The sequence below is a fragment of the Gaeumannomyces tritici genome, assembly GCF_000145635.1.
Source record: "Gaeumannomyces tritici R3-111a-1 unplaced genomic scaffold supercont2.7, whole genome shotgun sequence".
Taxonomy (NCBI): domain Eukaryota; kingdom Fungi; phylum Ascomycota; class Sordariomycetes; order Magnaporthales; family Magnaporthaceae; genus Gaeumannomyces; species Gaeumannomyces tritici.
In genome coordinates, this window is record NW_008804551.1 from 866,118 (window position 1) to 883,513 (window position 17,396).

General features: G+C 57.9%; 4 protein-coding genes across 4 annotated transcripts; 2 read left to right on the forward strand and 2 right to left on the reverse strand.

Moving 5' to 3' along the window:
• Positions 1 to 701: 701 nt before the first annotated feature.
• On the reverse strand, positions 702 to 1,105 carry GGTG_11616 (hypothetical protein; the record flags this gene model as incomplete). Its single annotated transcript, XM_009229507.1, has 2 exons — positions 702 to 756; positions 915 to 1,105. 2 exons carry the CDS (start codon positions 1,103 to 1,105, stop codon positions 702 to 704), a joined length of 246 nt encoding a protein of 81 aa, XP_009227771.1.
• A 4,183-nt stretch (positions 1,106 to 5,288) lies between these two features.
• On the forward strand, positions 5,289 to 6,561 carry GGTG_11617 (hypothetical protein; the record flags this gene model as incomplete). The annotated part of the gene is made up of 2 exons (XM_009229508.1): positions 5,289 to 5,525; positions 6,037 to 6,561. The coding sequence occupies 2 exons, from the start codon at positions 5,289 to 5,291 to the stop codon at positions 6,559 to 6,561; spliced, it is 762 nt and encodes a 253-aa protein (XP_009227772.1).
• A 793-nt stretch (positions 6,562 to 7,354) lies between these two features.
• Positions 7,355 to 9,621, forward strand: GGTG_11618 (hypothetical protein; the record flags this gene model as incomplete). Its single annotated transcript, XM_009229509.1, has 2 exons — positions 7,355 to 7,820; positions 7,895 to 9,621. 2 exons carry the CDS (start codon positions 7,355 to 7,357, stop codon positions 9,619 to 9,621), a joined length of 2,193 nt encoding a protein of 730 aa, XP_009227773.1.
• Positions 9,622 to 13,038: 3,417 nt separating this feature from the next.
• On the reverse strand, positions 13,039 to 16,809 carry GGTG_11619 (hypothetical protein). The gene is made up of 2 exons (XM_009229510.1): positions 14,507 to 16,809; positions 13,039 to 14,436 (listed from the first exon to the last, which is right to left on the reverse strand). Exons 1-2 carry the CDS (start codon positions 16,685 to 16,687, stop codon positions 13,249 to 13,251), a joined length of 3,369 nt encoding a protein of 1,122 aa, XP_009227774.1. The 5' UTR covers positions 16,688 to 16,809; the 3' UTR covers positions 13,039 to 13,248.
• Positions 16,810 to 17,396: the final 587 nt, after the last annotated feature.

The following is a 17,396-nucleotide window of genomic DNA, read 5'->3' on the forward strand; positions in this document are numbered from 1 at the left end:
GCCGCCACCACACACACACACACACACACACAACTGGGGCAGAAATGACGAAAGAAAAAAGGCATCCGAGGATTGGCGATAGTTGCGGGGTTGGGTTGTTTACTACATCCGCCAATAAACCCCTCGTGTCCTTGGTTTACTACATTACGGTGGGATGCATGTATGTGCATATGTGGCGGGCGCGGCGGCTTCACGCCCCGTGATGGTGGTGGGGAAGACGACGTAAAAGATACAAAGGAGAGAAAAAAAAAAAAAAAAAAAAAAGAAGGTTTGCAAAGGGATGTATGCAACTCTCTCCTTACTGACACGGCGAGGCTGTCTCATTTCAGCTCAATGGTGTCGACGTCCGGATTGGTCAACGCGCCCTCAAGGGATTTGCTCATTGCTGACATGGGCACCACGGCAATCGCGTTCTCGAGAGATGGTTCGCGGCTCGACCAAGCTGAGCCTTTTCGATCATCGCTGTCGTGCGTGTCCCTCGCCCACCCTCCGTATTTTACTTGTCACGATATAACCACTCTGGATTCGGCAAAGATGTGCTGAGAGAGGACAGGTCGCCAGCCGGCATCTGACATCGATCACCGATCAGGCGGGAGGGGGGGTCACCTTGGAAGGAGCAGAAACTGGACCTTGGAGGAGGCAGACCCGCTCGGAGATAGCTTCTAGAACGGTGCACGGAATAGTCCGTCACGTATTCCCTCTCATGACCAGCCGTCGATTTTGAGACACGGCATCACGGCCAGGTCCCGATCCTGACTAGGATGGTCAGGCTCAAGGACCGGCGTGGCCCCGCGCTAGCCAGGGCCGCCGCCCCGCCAGGCATCAGCGACTGGTTGCCATGTTACGAGAGCTGTGAGGGTCTTGCAGAAGGTGGCATTTGTTGGACGACGGCATCCGATTAGTCCGATACCTACTGTTGCCCCCCATTCCATCGTTCTTGCGAGGGATCCACGGATGACTCAGGGGACCACGAGGGGGTGGTGGGTGGTGGGTGGTCTTGGGTTAGGTGGCCGTCGCGATGGGTGTGGTGACCCTTTGGCTGAGGACCGCATGGCGTAGCGGCCGGCTTGGGTCGAACAGCGCCTGGGCCCTCATTTGCGGCCATTGTCGCCCTCGCCGCCGCCGACGCCGTGGCCCCCTATTCCCTTTTGAGAGGCACAGCCAGCGACATCCATCCATGGTGGGTTAGCTTTTTTTTTTTCCCTCTCTTTTTTTCCAGCCAGGATCTGTTGCGGCCACCACAGTAATACGACGTTGGCCAGCGTTGCTCTCTCCTGTCGCGAAAAGGGAGGGCATCTTGAAACCGTCTAAATCGGCATAACAATTCCGAGCGTGGGCAGTGCACGCCCAGACTGTCTGAGGCCCCGCTCTGCTCCACAAAGCCCCAAAAGAGATGGCGATGGCGACGTCCGTGTGGACTTGGCTACGCCGTATCGATACGCGCCGCACGATCGGGGAGGCCTCGTCTCTCATGGATCCCTCGCCGTCGCACATCTGTCCATGACAACCGTGAAAAAGTGTGCAATAGCCACAGCCCGCTATGGATGCCGACAGCAGAGTGACGTTGACTCACACTCTCGCCCGCCGATTTTTCTTGTTCCGTCTTTTCTTTCCATCGAGCGCACCAGACAGGGGGTGGCGGTGGGTCGGGAAAAGAGGGGCTGGGTTGAAAGAAAGGCTTCAATGCTGCAAGACGCCGCCTTATTGGCCGTTGTCTTGCGAGCTTGGGACGGAAGTGGTGTGGGGTCCAAATGTCCCCCGACGGGAGAGGAGGGGCAGGAACGTGGGAGGATTGCCAACAGCCCGGTCTCCCTTCTCCCAAGGCTTCGACTTACTGTGCACGAGAGCCAACGGAGCGGTAGGGATGAGCAGGATTGCTGTTGCCCGCACCTGCGGGGTGCCCGTCTGCTGCATCAAGCTATCGTTCCCTGGTGGTTGGTCGCCTTGTGTTTGCCAGTTTGCTGGCAGCAGGACTCACGGTTCAAGTTGGAGAGCTGGCTTCGGCAAGCCGCCATGCCACCAATATTCTATCCGGGCTGCGTAGTAAAGGATCGGACTTGGTTGGCGGGTGGCTGGAGTCGAGGCAAAGCCGACGCCAACTCCCGAATCGGAAGCTTCGGCTGGCCCAATCAAGCGGCCTGCTTACTCCCGATGGTTCGATTCGACCGAGTGGATGGGAGAGGAGGAAGGACGCTGCTGTGCGTGCGCGTGCGTGCGTGTATGTGTTGTGTGTGTGTGCGAGTGCAAGTGTGGTATGTGTGTGGTATGTGTGTCCGTGTGCGTGCAGTTTGCAGGCGGCAAGGTTGGCAGGCAGTCAAAAAGGATCGCATTGCATACCAGCGGCGGGAAGTCTTGGGACCTGTCGAGAGCCCTCGCTTCCGGCGTCCGCCCCTGAACGGGATTGCTTGAGAGGAGAGGAGAGGTGCGACTGGCGAAGGCAGACGGACGGCCTTTGGACGAGCACCGTGGCACCGTCATGCCGCTACTTCCCCCTCTGTTTACGCCCGCCCTGATGGGCCAAGCCATATGTGATGCAGTAAGGCTAGCGACGTGGATGGCTGCAGCCTCTTGCGCAAGGCATTGTCCTCCAAGCAAAACTTCGTTCCCTTCCCCCCTCCCTCGCGCTCCTTGGGCCCCCATGCTGTCTGCCATGCCCTGGATCGCGATTCCGGATCTCTCGTGTCAGTGGCTGGCCGTGACGCTGCTGGCTGCTGGTTGCCGGCTGTTTCTTGGGGTGTGTGTGGCGCTGTCCCGGTGTTTTTCTGCGGGCGTTGCGTTGCCAACACCGCACCACCAGTTGCAAGAACCAAGCAGAAGGGAGGAGGGGCAAAAGTCTGACGCAGCGCTCATGGAGCCTAATCGGCCCGCCCGACACGTCTAGGGCGGGGCCAGATAGACCGCTACATGCAGGCTTGGTCACGCATCATATGCGGGCTAACTCGTTTTGGACGCGCGCGAGCAGGCAGGGCGTCGTCGGGACTTGCATGGCCTGCGAGTGCTATCTGGATTGTCTGGCTGCCCCCTTCGAGGCAACGGCTGGCTGCGCTCGCCACGGCAACGGGCACGGCGCACGTCGTGGACCCCCAGGCGGCGCAAGTCTGGGAGACCAGTAGAGAAGCACACGTCTCTGACTGTCTACGTCTGCGTCTTGTCTTTTTGCATTCCCGGGGACCGCCATCGCTGCCTCGTCAAACAATTGCTTCAGCCAAGTGCCGCATGAGGGTTCTTGCATGGTGGATGACCTCCCCCGGCGTCACCTCCTACCCAAAAGAACACAGCGGCGGGCGACTGGTGTCACTCGCCCGAAAACACTCGTGCTTTGGTGGGGTCCTTGTGGGACACGTAACAAGGCCAGGAGTCGACAACGTCTCAACACGTTTTTTTTGGAGGGCCCGTCCAAGTGCCGGCTTGATCGCCTCCGACTGTGTCTCGAGACCCGGCGCCGCGGATAGCAGCGCCCAGCAATATGCAATCCCGAGAAATGCATTCGCCGGGGTCGGTTGGTTAGTTGGCTCGCTCCCTTCAGACAGGCAAAATAGCGGTTTCTAAGACGTCAGGCAGATATGTGGCCAGCATAGAAAGTAATGCACTTGATACGTATGTGCAGACTCAGCATTATGGTCATGGACGAGAGCTCCAACGAATAAACGAGTCTGTAGGCTGTTAGCAGAGCCTGTGTGGAGGGCGCAACCCGCCGCAGTCCGTGCCTGGCTGATCTTCTCTCCTCCATTGATTTTTCCCCCCTCGTCTTTTGACGGCCACAGCGATGTCAGGAGGCAGCATAACAGAATCCCGATTCTAGATCTCGAGAACGCATGACGCCGGGCTGTGTGGCCTGCGCGGTCAGTCCACTAACACACCACGCGGGGAAGAGGGATCCATGATTCAAGATATACCTATATTTGGCTGATAGAGAACCGCCTGCCGGCTTGGACCCTGCTTTGCCGGCTGACGGCTGAGCCTCGACGAGGCCTCTGGGTGCACAGCACAAACCAGAGCAAGTCCCCGCATACTGAGGCGATGAGGTAGGTAGCGCAGCCATCGATCGACCCGTGCCGGTTTTCCACTTCAAGGCCAGCGTAGTAGGAAGCGGCACACACACAGACACACCGACACAGATACACACCACCCACTGGCATCGAGATCGTGGTGTCGTCTTCATCATCCCCACCGCACGCACAAAGACAAAGCCTTTTCACCCAGCGAGTGCGTCACAAACCTTAACCAAAAATGAGGGGATCGAGTGTTGGTTGATAGGGTAGTGCGAGGCCCACCGGACCACCCCCCCATTCGCCCAGCACACACCACCTCCCCGTCTTCGTGGCCATCAATGGTGCGCGGTTTAGCTCTCAACCATGGCTCCTTTTTTTCTTTTTTTTTTTTTCCCTCGCTTGCTGATGGCGAATTCTCGAATAACCACACAGCCGGACCGGAAAAGCTTGCCACGAATGACGAGGCGGAAAATTGTCTCTCTCCAATAGTGCGATATTTGTTGTGTGCGGTGTGGTGGTCCACCGTGGCGAGTTTGACCTCAGCTGGTGCGAGATTCCTGTTGGTATCGCCCGCCACGCGAGAGACAAAGAAACGACGGACTTGATCGGTGCCTCCTTGTGTGATGTGTTCACCCAAAAAGATAACGGGACCGCGCATTTTTTGCAATCACGCGATCTGCCGTTTGCCCATTCCACAGCGTCAGATGCCGGGTAACCATGGGTGCTATGGCGATAATGTGAGCGATGAGGAGACCTAGAGTGCGAGCATAGGCAGAGGTAGGCGATGCGCTTCTCGTTTTTCTCGGGTTCCCCGTCAGACTCCTGCGGTACATGCGCGTCGAGACCCTATCCCCACCCGGGTTGCGGGCGTAAAGAGTTGACCTGTACTTTTGCTGCCTCAAGACGGGCTCTCCGGCGAGCTCGGGTCTTACCGCCCTGCTCGGAATCCGCTGGAGTCTGGTCTAGACAGAACCCCTCTTGAAATTTGCGTTGGGCAGGACCGGCTGGAAGTCATGGAGATATCACCACTCCCTCACACGAACGAAGACCTTCTCGATCCTTCTCCCCTTCTCCCGTCGGTTCCGTTCCTCGCCGTCATCGTAATCGTGCAAACAAGAACCCAGAAGGAAAGAGGGATACCACAGTACATTGCGTGCAGGGTGACTCTAAACGCTAAGCTGGATCCGGAAGTATCATCAAATGGGGCGGGGCCAGACACGGGAACTGTGCCAAATTGTGCTGGGCCAGGGGGTAGGCGTGTTGGATTGGATCGGGTGGGAATTGATCAGGTCCCAAATGCTGGCCACAGTGCCACACCACCGCACACCCGACCTTCTCCTCCCTCGACCCATGCTCCCCATGCCAGAGGCTGGGCGCGCCCGTCCAATCAGGCCGGCCGGATTCGCCAGTGTGCAGCCCACACACGCCATCCAACCAAGCGCAGCGACGCCTCCGTCAAACGCCTTGTGCTGCCAGCCCACCCTGCAGTGGAGGTTGCAGCAGCCCGCCATTTCCAGGTGGGCAGACGGACGGGTACTGCAGTATTACAGATGTTCAAAACTGTCCCAGCGCCCTCGATCAATCGCCAGGCGCACTTCCCACCCTTTTCTCCCCTCATCGAACCGTTGCCATGTTCGATTACGCCCATTGAACCCATAAAGCGACTCTTGCAGTCTGCTTGAAAGACCCCAAAAAGCGCATTGAAAAATAAAAAAAGTGTATCAGAAAACGAGAGGGCTTTTGCTGTTCATTTTCTTTTCCCCTTTTTTGTTTATCCCTCTGGTTATTCTCTTCTAATATTCCCGCTCAGTTTTCTGCTCGGTGCCTCCTTTCCCCCCAGCCTTTATTCTGGTCTACCTATTCTTTTGATTCGCCATTCATTCTGCCGTCTCCGTGGTTCCTTTCCGCCGCGACGTTTTCTCACTCCCTCTCCTTCCGAGTTGGCCTCTGTATTCGCGCGGCATTCACTTGCACCCTGCGAAAACAGAAGGAGCTCGCATTTCGGCCTAGAGCAACATCGCCATTTATAACTTCTGCAGCCTAGTTCGTATCATCCGCCTGGCAGCCTCCTCCTCACACCACAATCATCCTAGACAACGGCCTGGAGACGCAAAAGCGCACCCGAGGCAAGCATCTCACTGCCCGCTGGAGGATCGCGGTTTCCCAGGGTTGGGTCAGTCACACACCCACGGATGACCGCTCAGCCCGTCACCCCCCGTCATTCACTCGCCACACTCTTTTGAAAGGGGCCCACTGTCCAGGCTTCCGCCGGGGCCCTTGTCACACCACCGCCAGTTGGAGCCACCTGTCCCAGCTTGCCCCATTTTTGGCGCCCAGCGACACTCAGCCAACCCAGCCCAGCCAGCCAGTCCAGCGGCAACAGTCGGTTGCCTTTGGTCCCGCGGTGTCGCCACTCCGCTTCGCCATTCACGCTCCTAACATCGGACACCCAGGAGGAGTCACTGCCTTGCCTCTCTCCACCCCCCTGGCCCCAACTAAGGTCCCAACTAAGGTCCCAACTACCCGTCCTCCCTGGTCACTGCTGGTCTACCTGGCCGCCGCCCCCTGAAGCCAGCAATACACACCACCAAGACAACAAGAAGAGTCACCGTCACCGGCGCTGACGATAAAGGGCATCGACCCTCGGAACATCGCTCTCTTGTGTTGGTGCATGTGTGTCCGGGAAGTCTGCCAAGCCACAGCAGACACATAACAAGCCCGACAACCCTGCCGACTGCCTGGCCCGCCGCCACCCTCCCGAAAACACGTACCTGCATCACGCCGACGTGACGTGCAGCTCGGCCGACTGTCCCGATCGTGACATCTCCAGCCGAGCGCGATACCCTGATGATATAGCAACCGCTCGTGTTGATGCTTCAACACTGACCCGCGTCCTGTATCTTTATCACGCCTGACTTTTCCCACCTTTTCTCCTCTTTCTTTCCACCCCCCTCAGGGGACATCTCCACTCAGTCATAGGTTTCACGCGATGCCTCTTGCGCAAACCTCGTTTTCTCCAGTCGCCGCCTCCTCCGCTTTGTTCTCCGGTGTGACCACTACCGAAATCGCCGCCCAGGGATCCTTTGTCTAGGCTACCTCGGCGTCACCCACCTCGCTCCCGCGACAGTCAGCTTAACAACAGTACCGAGACTTCCTTTTAATTAATGCGGTCTCTGTCTCTTGCCGGGCTTCCTTCTCGATAGCGCTTCGATTTCGGTCAACACTCGACGGTCCATCGGTTAACACTGCCACATAGCGGCGGCGACTGGAGGTTTTTATCTCCAATCCATCATCTAGTACTTTTTACCACGCACCTCTTCAACCACCATCCTCCCCATACATCAACCACCACTATCTCCAAGATGAGGTGCGACGAGCATGTGCTGCCCGCTGCCCTCGCCCCGCGATCCGAGCCCGAGTATAGCGCCTATTACATTGCGACGCAGTACGCGTCCAGTCTCTGCAGCACTTCCTCCCAAACGACCTCGGCCTCGATCTCGTCGGGCTGGTCCGACGCCGTCTCACAAAAGTCCGATGCCAGTTCCGCCACGTCTGTCGACTCGGACTCGTGCGACTCCTACCGCCGCAGCCTTCGCCGCGTGCAAACATTCGACTTCAGCTCCACCACTGAAGCCCACCTGAAATTCGACTACCGATCAGCCGCTCAACAACAACAAACCACGACCTTGCGCCCCGAAATCCCCATCCCTGCCGAGCTGCGCCAAAACCCCCGCCGCTCGACCAGCTGCTCGACGGCACGCTCAGGATGCCCGCCATCGCTCGTCCGCCAGGCCGACCGCAAGGTCAACTTTGTTGATAACCTCGTCGGTAAGCAACTATGGCAGGCTGCATTGGCGATGCCAAAGCACGGCAAGTGCATCTACTTACTCTGCTTGCTACAGATTCGTCCACCCAGATCGTCGAGGCTATTTGGCCCACCTCTTCGGTGATTTGCCGCTCAGAGGCAAGCAACAGCGTCCTGCCTCTGCGCACTTTTATCCAGGAGACTCTGCGCAGGTCCCGCACGAGCTTCTCGACCCTGCAGGTTGCCTTGTACTACCTGATCTTGATCAAGGCCCATGTGCCGGCGCATGACTTTACCATGGAGCAGCCCGAGGACTGCCATGCCAGCCGCGCGCTTCAGTGCGGCCGCCGCATGTTCCTTGCTGCGCTCATCCTCGCCTCCAAGTACCTGCAGGATCGCAACTACTCGGCTCGTGCCTGGAGCAAGATCTCGGGCCTCGCGACCCAGGAGATCAACCAGAACGAGATGGCGTTTCTGCTCGCCGTGAACTGGAAGCTGCACATCACTAACGAGGTCTACAACCGCTGGACCGATTGCGTCATGAAGTTCACGCCGTCGCAGCCGCCATCTCCCGGCGGTGCCGCCCAGAGACTCTTCGACAAGCAGTGCGAGGACTTCAGAAACATCGTCTTGAAGCTCACTCCCGAGCTGGACAACCTCGATGACCTCGCGCCTCCGTCGCAACCGGCAACCGCATCCCTCGAACTCTCCTCCTCGCCGCCCCGGTCCCTGTACTCGACGTCCCCCTCGGACAGACCGTGCGGCTTTGGCGGCGATTCACCCGAGTTTCTGCTCCCGACTCCCAAGTCGTACACGCCCATGGTTATGGAGCCCGCACCGGCCACTGTATATACTCCCGGCCGTCTCGCTCCCGCCCTTGGTCTTCTCCCTACCCCACGCCTCACGCCCCAGTCCAGCGCATACAGCACTCCTGCCGCGAATGCTGCATCGCACCTGCTCCGTGGCGCGCCGTCGATGAGCCTTGCCATGGCACAGGCCTCGTGCGCCGGGTCGACAACCTACGCTCCCTGGGCTGCTCCCATGACCTCATCCCCTCAGAGCTACTTCACTGCTCGTCGGTCGTCGCTCGCCAACACCATCTCCACCGCCTCCTCGCCCGAATCCATGATCTCGGACTCGTCCCGGACATCACGCTCCTCTTCCATTTCGTCTGCTTCGTCACTTGCCAGCGCGCCGTCTACCAAACTGGATGTACAGGCGCGATGCAGGTACGCGAAGCAGTGCAGTGAAAGGTTGAGCATGAGGCCCACCATTGCTTCGGTCCCCGAGGATTACGAGGAGAACTGCGACAGGTCGTCGTCGCCCGAGCCCTACAGCGGCCCCGTGGGCAAGGATCTGTGCGCCATGTCAATGGAGACGCCGCTGGCCCGCAAGGCTGGCGAGATGGACGACGATGCTGCTGCTCGCGCTCTGCAGGAGCTCCACAACTACCAGGCGGCCCCTCCCATGCACCTGCCCGCCCCCGTGCCGCGCACCGGCTCGAAGCGCAGCCGGCCCCAGTCCATCGACATCAGCTTGCAAGACAATGTCAGGGGCCTTTTAGGGCGCCCGGAACTGTCGCGGAGTCAACCCGAGACGAAGCCGACCTTCTCCCGGCAGAACGGCTGGACGGGCTCGTTGGTCCGCCCCAGACTTGCACCCATGACGAGCGAGCCGCTCCTCCGCGGCTCGGTCATACGGTCCGACTCGCGCAAGCGTGTCTGCTGCTCGACAGAGGCTGCCCAACAATTCCCTATCTCGTCGCTGCACCCTGCCGTGGGCGGCATTGGCGGGCCTGGGATGTGGGAGGGTATCCTCAACTGAGGGCTTTGACGTTGTCATGCTACTGAGCCAGTACGCATCCTACTGTGATAGTATATCATTCCATTTTTCCCTAACGTCATATCCAGCGGTGTTTCGCGGTGACGGAGCTTTTGGGGCGCTGGTGTTTTTTTTGATACCACAGCCTCGGCAGACTTTTTACCGGGGCTCACTGCGATGCCGGGAGCTCTACAAAGGTCGTCGAGGTCCAAAAAGGGCGGCAAAAACGGCCTCTTGGCTGTTTCTTCTTTACTTTTGCATGCAGCCATCCTCTGGGGAATTTCCTCTGTGGACCGGCGTCGGTGTTGGGACACGCAAACAAAGCATATCAGACAAACCTGGGGATCAGGGCGCTCCACAGTTTGGCAAGCGGCAGACAGTCAAGAGCGGGAGTCAGTTGATGTCTTGTCAGTTTAAATGTCCCTGTGTACGATGTAGGAAAGGGATGAGAAGGGTGGTGTCTGGGGTCTGATTTTCCGAGCACGCGCACAGCCTGTGGTGTCTCGAATGCCTTGCTAATCAAATTTCCTTGGTCGTTTTGCATTTCACTCGTTTATTGGCACCAGCCGGGGATTCTCCGCATTGATAGTCCGTCGTGGGAGAGGGAACACACGCATAGGAAGAATGGTGGAGGTGGGGGGAGGTGGAACTTTGTCCAGTCTTACACAGACGGGGATGTAAGGGGGCGCTAGGAGCAAGGGGGAGGAGACGATGTAGAAGAGAAAACAAGGGGACGAGCGAGGAACGATGCGAGCCGCCCAGCGTGCGCGCGCGACGATTCTCGACGGCCCCTGACTTTCCCTTGGACCGTTTCTCGCCCGGGCTCGACAGCTATCCCCTGAAGCACCCACGAGACACAGAAAACGGGCATACACAGCAGGACCCGGATAATACTGAACACCTGCCAAGCTCTGTGGCTCGGTCGCGTGGATTTTCCATTACTCTTGCCTTTTTTGCCTTGCGCGCGACGAGATTTTCAAGCCCAAAACACAAGCTGACAAGACCGAATCAAACGGGGAGAAAGAAGAGGACGGGTCTCCCACGAGACTGGTGCCCACCCCTACCCATGACTTCCAGGCCACATCGGCTTTGAGTACACTTGTTTCTTTGGTCTTCACTTGTGATTACTTGCCGAGACAGCAAAAAGTCAGGCAGACAGGCAAGCAAACCTCCCCCCCTCGTCATCTCCCCACCCCCTCCAAGCCCCCATCATTTATCTCCCTCTTCGGCGCCGTCGTTTTCAGTTCTTAGGAAATACCTAGGTAGCAGCAAGATGAGAGAGAGCTTTCCCAGAGAGTCAAAAACGGTTCCCGCAACTGACCATCTTTTGGCTTGATGACTGGTGACGCTTTGGTGATGCCGGGTGGGTCGTCGATGTGGTTTCTTTGTCTTGTGTTGTCCTATGGAGTTTCTCTTGGCGTCCTGCTTCTCGCCATGTGTCGTCCCCGCCGCCTAACAAAACCACTCCTGTGACCAACAGCATCTGCAAGCATCCTCCTCCCTACGAGAGCGAACAGAGCAAGTCGCCACCCCCGAGCTGGCGACATGGAGCAACCACACACAGGACAAGAGCGCAGGATTGGACCGCTTCCCCACCCCTGACGATCCGCCCATGGTTTTTTGAAGACGTGGCTGACTTTACTGTATTTCGCCAACAGCAATAAGCCGCAAGTCTAGCCCGCCAAAAGGCTCATTACAGGCTTCCCTCACCTCTCCCCACTTTCGGTGAGTTTTCCGGGCCTTCTCCAAAGGAAGCAGCCGGATCAGCGGCGCCACCAGTTCCCCCGTGACCAACTTTCTTCTTTCCGTCTTTTGTTCACTTCAGGGCGGTGGGGCCCGTTTCTTGGAATTTACGTGAATGCAGCAGAAAAAAAAAAACCAGAAGCGCCATATGGTGTGTGGTGGCTGGCCGAGTGAGTCACAACGGGGGGGTGTTTCCGGCTCTGGTGCAGTGTTGGTCTGTGTGTTTGTGTGCGTGTGCATGCGTGTGCGTGTTTGGCGATTTGAATTTCACGACCAGGCCACTTGTGGAGAGACCCTCTCACCACCACCACCCGACGGCCGGAGGATTATCTCCAGCTGCTTTTTGCATGGGTGTCTAGTCTAGAACGCCCAATGTCCAATCCTGCACCCATCGTCATGGTTCCAGTTTTGCTTCATGTTGCCATGCACCCTCGGCGTAATTCCCATCCCCTCCGAGCCGAGGCCGCATCCCCGAGCTGGGGGTTGGATGGTTGGTTGGGGTGGCTGGCACGCCATTCACGACGGGCTCACGGCGTGACATCTGTAGCATAGTACACCCCACACACAAGGCAACCAGCCAGTAAGCCGCTAGCCGTTTGGCTGGCCTTGGCTGCACTACCTGGTAGCAACGAGCCCCATCTGGATACCCGACACACACACCGACGACGACCCACCACCAACGACGGGGCTGATGAGAGCATTTTCCCCATCATGATCACAAGGTGTGGTGGTGGATCGGGGATATAAACATGACCAAAAAGGGCGGCAGCATGGTAGGCGGGCCAACAACAAACAACAAACGACGTGAAAGCAGGGCTATATCCAGATCCAAACGGGGGTTGTTGCGCCGCCGTGAACCCGGCCGCCCGGGTGGCCCATAACAAGGCCGCACGCGCAAGCGGTAGGTCGGTCCCCCACTGCGTCTCATCAGCTCGGACGACGGTGAGGGAAACCGCGCGGGCGTTGTGCCAAGTGAGGAGCGGACACACACACACACACACACGCCGCCCTCTTTTTGCTACGGGGCTGATAGAAGGCGTGGGGCCAGCAGCGCCGAGAGAGGGAGAGAGAGAGAACAAAAAAAAAAAGCCGCGGGCGCGTCATCCGCCATCATCATCACCATCGGCACCGCCATCCACCACTCTGATCCTTCACACACACACCCCTCGCCGTGTCTGGCGGGAGGCTCGGGCTGCTGCTCGTATGCCCGAGCTTAGGTTGGTGAGTGAGGGAGTGAGTGAGTGGTGCGGGTCGACGGCGATGACTCTTTTTTTTTTTGTCCTGCTCGCTTCTGTTCCGGGAAGGCCGGAGAAGACGTGTCAGATCGCTAGCGCTGCTCTCTGCGCACTCCCTCGCCAACTGGCAGACGTGGCGGAGCATCGTGTCCCCGCGGTCTTACTACTTGTATTATCTAGCACGACCCATCAGCTCGGACTTGGGAGGCCACGTAATGTGAGGGCTTGTGGCTACTATCAACGTTGTCACGAGAGTCCGTCTTGTTGTCCAGATGCGAGGCCAGGCGGTGAGCATCTAGGATCCGAAGGATGGATGGGATGCCTCGGAAGTTGTCTTGGTGTTGAGCTCGCGGGCCCGGAGCACTGTATCTCGCTAGGTAGGAAGGACTGACGACAAAAGAAGAACAGCAACCTATAGTTAGATAACGCCGCATCGTAAAAAGAAAACACACACGAAAAAAAAAAAAAACAGAAATGGCGTAAACTGAAGATGGATATCATGGACAAATCCCTATTCCCAAACCCGTCGTCTCCAACACTAACTAGCCCAGACCTGCCCGTTCCAGAAGCTACTAGCATTATAATAGCACGTACAAAAACACACCAGACAAGCCTGTAGATGTGACCCCAAAAAAAGAACAACAAAAATCCCCTACGACGCGGCAGCCAACAGCCGCCGCTTGATCTTGACAAAGCTCCCAAAGTCCACCTTCCTGTTGCCGGCGGGCACGTGGGGCCCCGAGGCGATGCAGAGCACCTTCATGCGCGGGTGGTAGCGCAGGCCCGTGAGCAGCTTTGGCGTGATGAGGAAGTACTGCGACGAGTGCTCGTCGCAGGCAATGTCCACCATGCGCTCGTGCACCATGCGCTCGTTGCGCGGGTCCATGCCCTGGTTGATCTCGTCGACGACGCGGAAGGGCGCCTGCGCCATGGACTGGAGCGACATGAGGTAGAAGATTGTGCTCACGGACCGCTCGCCGCCCGACTGCCGGTGCTGGTCCAGGATCTGGAGCGCCTCGCCCGGCCGGAACTTGACCCGGATCTCGATGGCCCAGCGGTCAAAGTCGTCCTCGTCCTTATGCACGCTCACCTCGCCCGCGCAGCTGATCTGCTCAAAGTTGTAGCTGAAGGCCTCGTTGATGCGCCCGATGAGCTCGTCCAGCCGCGGCTCCCACTCGCCGCGCACCCGCCCGATCTCGCCCGCCAGCTGGACCGTCTGCCCCTCGCGCTGCGCCATGCGCTCCTGTAACTTCCCCATCTCCTTCGCCCGCCGGTCATACTCGTGCAGCACCTCGGGGTTGGCCGCGTGCACGTACTCGAGCCGCGACCGCTGCGCCTCGAGCTCGTTGCTCACATCCTCGGCCGTCTTGCCGTGGTACAGCTCCTCGAGCTGCGCCCGCTCCTCGTCGCCCTGGCCCTGGAGCGCGTCTGCCACCTCGCGCTGTAGCCCCTGCGCCTCCTCCTTGACCTGCTGCTGCTGCGCCGAGAGCTCCGCTATCACTCGCTTGCCCTCCTCCAGCAGCTGGTGCACCTCGCGGTTCTTGTCCCGGAGCGCCGCCGCGTCCGACTCGGCCTCGAGCGCCCGAAGCTGTGCCTGGAGGACCTCGTTGTACGCCTCCTCCATCTGGGTCACGTGGTTCCGGAGCTCCAACACGGCCTCGGCCAGCTTGACTGCCACTTCGTCGAGCTGATCGCTGAGTCCATCTATTTTGCCCAGCACATCTGCCAGCTCTCGCCTCTTTTGAGCCTCCTTGGCCTGTTCATCCTCGATCTGCTTGGGTATTGCCTTCCACTTGTTGAACTCTGATTGCTGCGCGCTCTTTGCATCTCTCAGTGTTTTCTAGCATCCATTCTTGTTAGTTTCGCACCAAGACAAGGAGACCGGGCGAGGGGAAAAAAAAAAATCTTACCATCTCGTCGTCGAGCATCCTCTTGCTCTCTTCGGCTGCAGTTTTCTGCGAGTCAAGCCTACTCTTTTGCTCCCCCAATGCCTTGAGCTCTGTTATGATCTCGCTGTACTCGGCTTTCAGTCGTTGCTGCTCGACCGAGTCAACAGGCTGATTAGTCCAGAACATGCCCTGCCTGATTTGGCTGGTCGTGGTTGAGACCGCCTGCGGACCGTACTCGGCTCGTCGCGTGGTTCTGTACGAGACACCGCCCGCGGCGAAGCTGCCGATGCTCTCGGTCTGAATCAGCTGGTCATATTGCTGCTCTGTGATGTCTCTCCTCCCGACACCGAACTTGTGCAGCCCTTTGTCTGCACAAAGCATGGCGAGCACCGGCTCGGGGCCGTCCACATAGTCGATTGCGAATCCATCGAGGCCCAGGCGTCTGATGTCGTTGGAGGACATGGGAGATCGGAAGCTATCCAGTGGAGACGAGCATGTCCGAATGCTCACCGAGAGACCCATCGTTCGGTAGAACTGGTCACTCAGCTTTGTGTGGTCCTCCTTGCACTGCGTGACAAAACACAGATAGTCGTCGTTTTGCAGCAGACTCTGCACCAGGTCAGAGTAGGCCTGGTCCTTGATTGCGCAACTGAGCGCTGGCGGGGCAAAGACCTCCTTTTGGAACTCATTCTTGTGCTCTGTCAGCCACTTGTAGCCGGCGGCCACGTCGGGGAACTGCTGCTCGAGGCGGTTGAGCTCCTGTCCTTCTCTGGTATCGAGGGCCTGTATCTGCCCCTGCACCACAGTCTTCATCCGAGACTTCTCCCTGCCGGCCGCCCACACCTCTCCCGCCTCCACCTCGAGCCTGCGGGATTCGCCGTCACGCTCTCTCCATTGGTGTTCTTTTTCCCGAATCCGAGTGTTCCAGTCAGCCGCGTCAAAAGTGGGCACCTTCTTGTTCATCTCCCGCTGCAGCTCGCCAATCTTGGCCTTGTGGACGCCAACGTCGGCCTTCTTTCTCTGGATGCCGTTCCGCAAGGCTGAACGCTGATTGTTGACATCTTTCAGCTGTTCGTCCAGATTGGAGATCTTGTCCGTCAACTGCCTCGCCGTTCTCTGGCCATCTGCCACCTTCCGCTTGAGCGGCGGGATACAGGCCTGGACCGCTCTTGCGTATTCCTCCTTGGCGTTCACGGCCTGCATTGCCGGGCCGGCACCCTGCTGGAAGCGTTTGAGCTTGCCCTCGGCCTCTTTTTTCTTGTTCTTGGCCTCTGTGTGTCTATGGCGTGCCTCCTGGTAGGAGCACAAGATCAGGGCGCGCTCCCAGGTCTTGATGGACTTTTCGATTTCACCCCTCTCCCGCAGCCTTTCGACGTCGGGCTGCAGGCCTTGCTGCTTTGTGGCCATGATCCTGAGGCGCTCAGTCTCGTCTTGTCCTTGTCGCTGGTATTCCTTTTGTTTGGAATACATGCCTCGGAGCTGCTCTTGCTGCCGCATCATGATCTCTGGCGCCGCGGCTTGAAGTGTCTTCCCGAGCAGCTCTATGGGGCTCAGACCGGCAAACTCGGCGACCTTGTCCTGAGGTAGGAACTGGCAGAGGTTATCAATCTGGATGCGAAATTTAGACATCAATTTCTGTATGTCCTTCAGGGCACACTGCTGGTCGTTGAGCCTGAATTGCCGAGTGTTGTCTTCGCGATTAATTCGGAGCTTGATGATTGGATTCCTTCTGTCATCTGGCCTCTTCTGTAGTTCTACCTCGATAGTGGCCCTGTCTTTCCCGTGCTTGACGAACTCGGCGTACGAGGTTGCGCGCCCAAGAACATTGGTATTATACCCCAAGCCGAGGCATATGGCGCACACCAGGGAGCTCTTTCCCGTGCCGTTTGGCCCGATGACCATGTTCAAGTTGGGACCTGGGTAGAACTCGGCGTGTTCGTAGGTAACGAAGTTGTCTACGGTGACTCGTAGGATTGCGCCCGGCTGGTAGTCGTTTTGGGCGGCGGCCACGATCGCGCTGGCTCTCTGGGACGACCCGGCGCGCTCGTCGCCGTCCTGCGCGAACGAATGGAACTCATCCTCGCCATCGTCCGAATCTGGTTTTATCTCGGTCTCCCGACGGCGCTGGCGTTTGCGCACCGACCCATCGGCACCGCCATCACCATCGACGACCGATCGTGATCGCCTCCTCGATGGAGGCATGCCGGCGAGAGCACTGCGTCTGCGTGAGTGCGCGAGGTTTCGGGCGGGGCGGTGGAATCTCGAGGGCTATCGCGGGCCGGCTGTGGCTACGTCGTCGTTCAAGGGCCAAAGCTTCAATCCACTGGTCTCGCAAGACGCGCAGCCAACGCGTCTCCATTCCCGTTGGTGGGGTCAAGTTTGCTTGCAGGGTGCCCTGCGAAGCCCCACTGTGGAGTTAGCAGGGTTCGTGGGGGAGCCGCATTCAACGTCACTTCCTCCCTCAGCCAAACCATGCTCAGATCTTCATTCAACCCACATGGCAGGAGCCTACTAGTAACCCTAATTTATCCGTCGTGGCACATTTGCTTCCTCTTGAGAGCAATCCTCAAGTGTATCAACGCCTTTTTTTATGATCCACGGCATCATCGACGAATGGGGGGTGCATAACTATAAAATCAGGAGCCGCTCCGCTAATTTGACGCCTGCACGGCCGTTCGAGGGCAACCGTCAAATTGCCCTGATTTTAATTTTAGCTGTTCAGGGCAAAAGAATAAAGTAACACTGCTTTTTTTTTTTAGTGTTTTAACTCGTACCTCGGACAACACAAAAAAGCAGTGAAGGCGTTAGCGAAGCCCGAAAGCGTAGCTATTCTTTTTATTTTTATTAATTTTTATTGCTTAAACGGTAATTTTCATTGTTTATTCATTTTTATTGTTTATAGATTTTAACC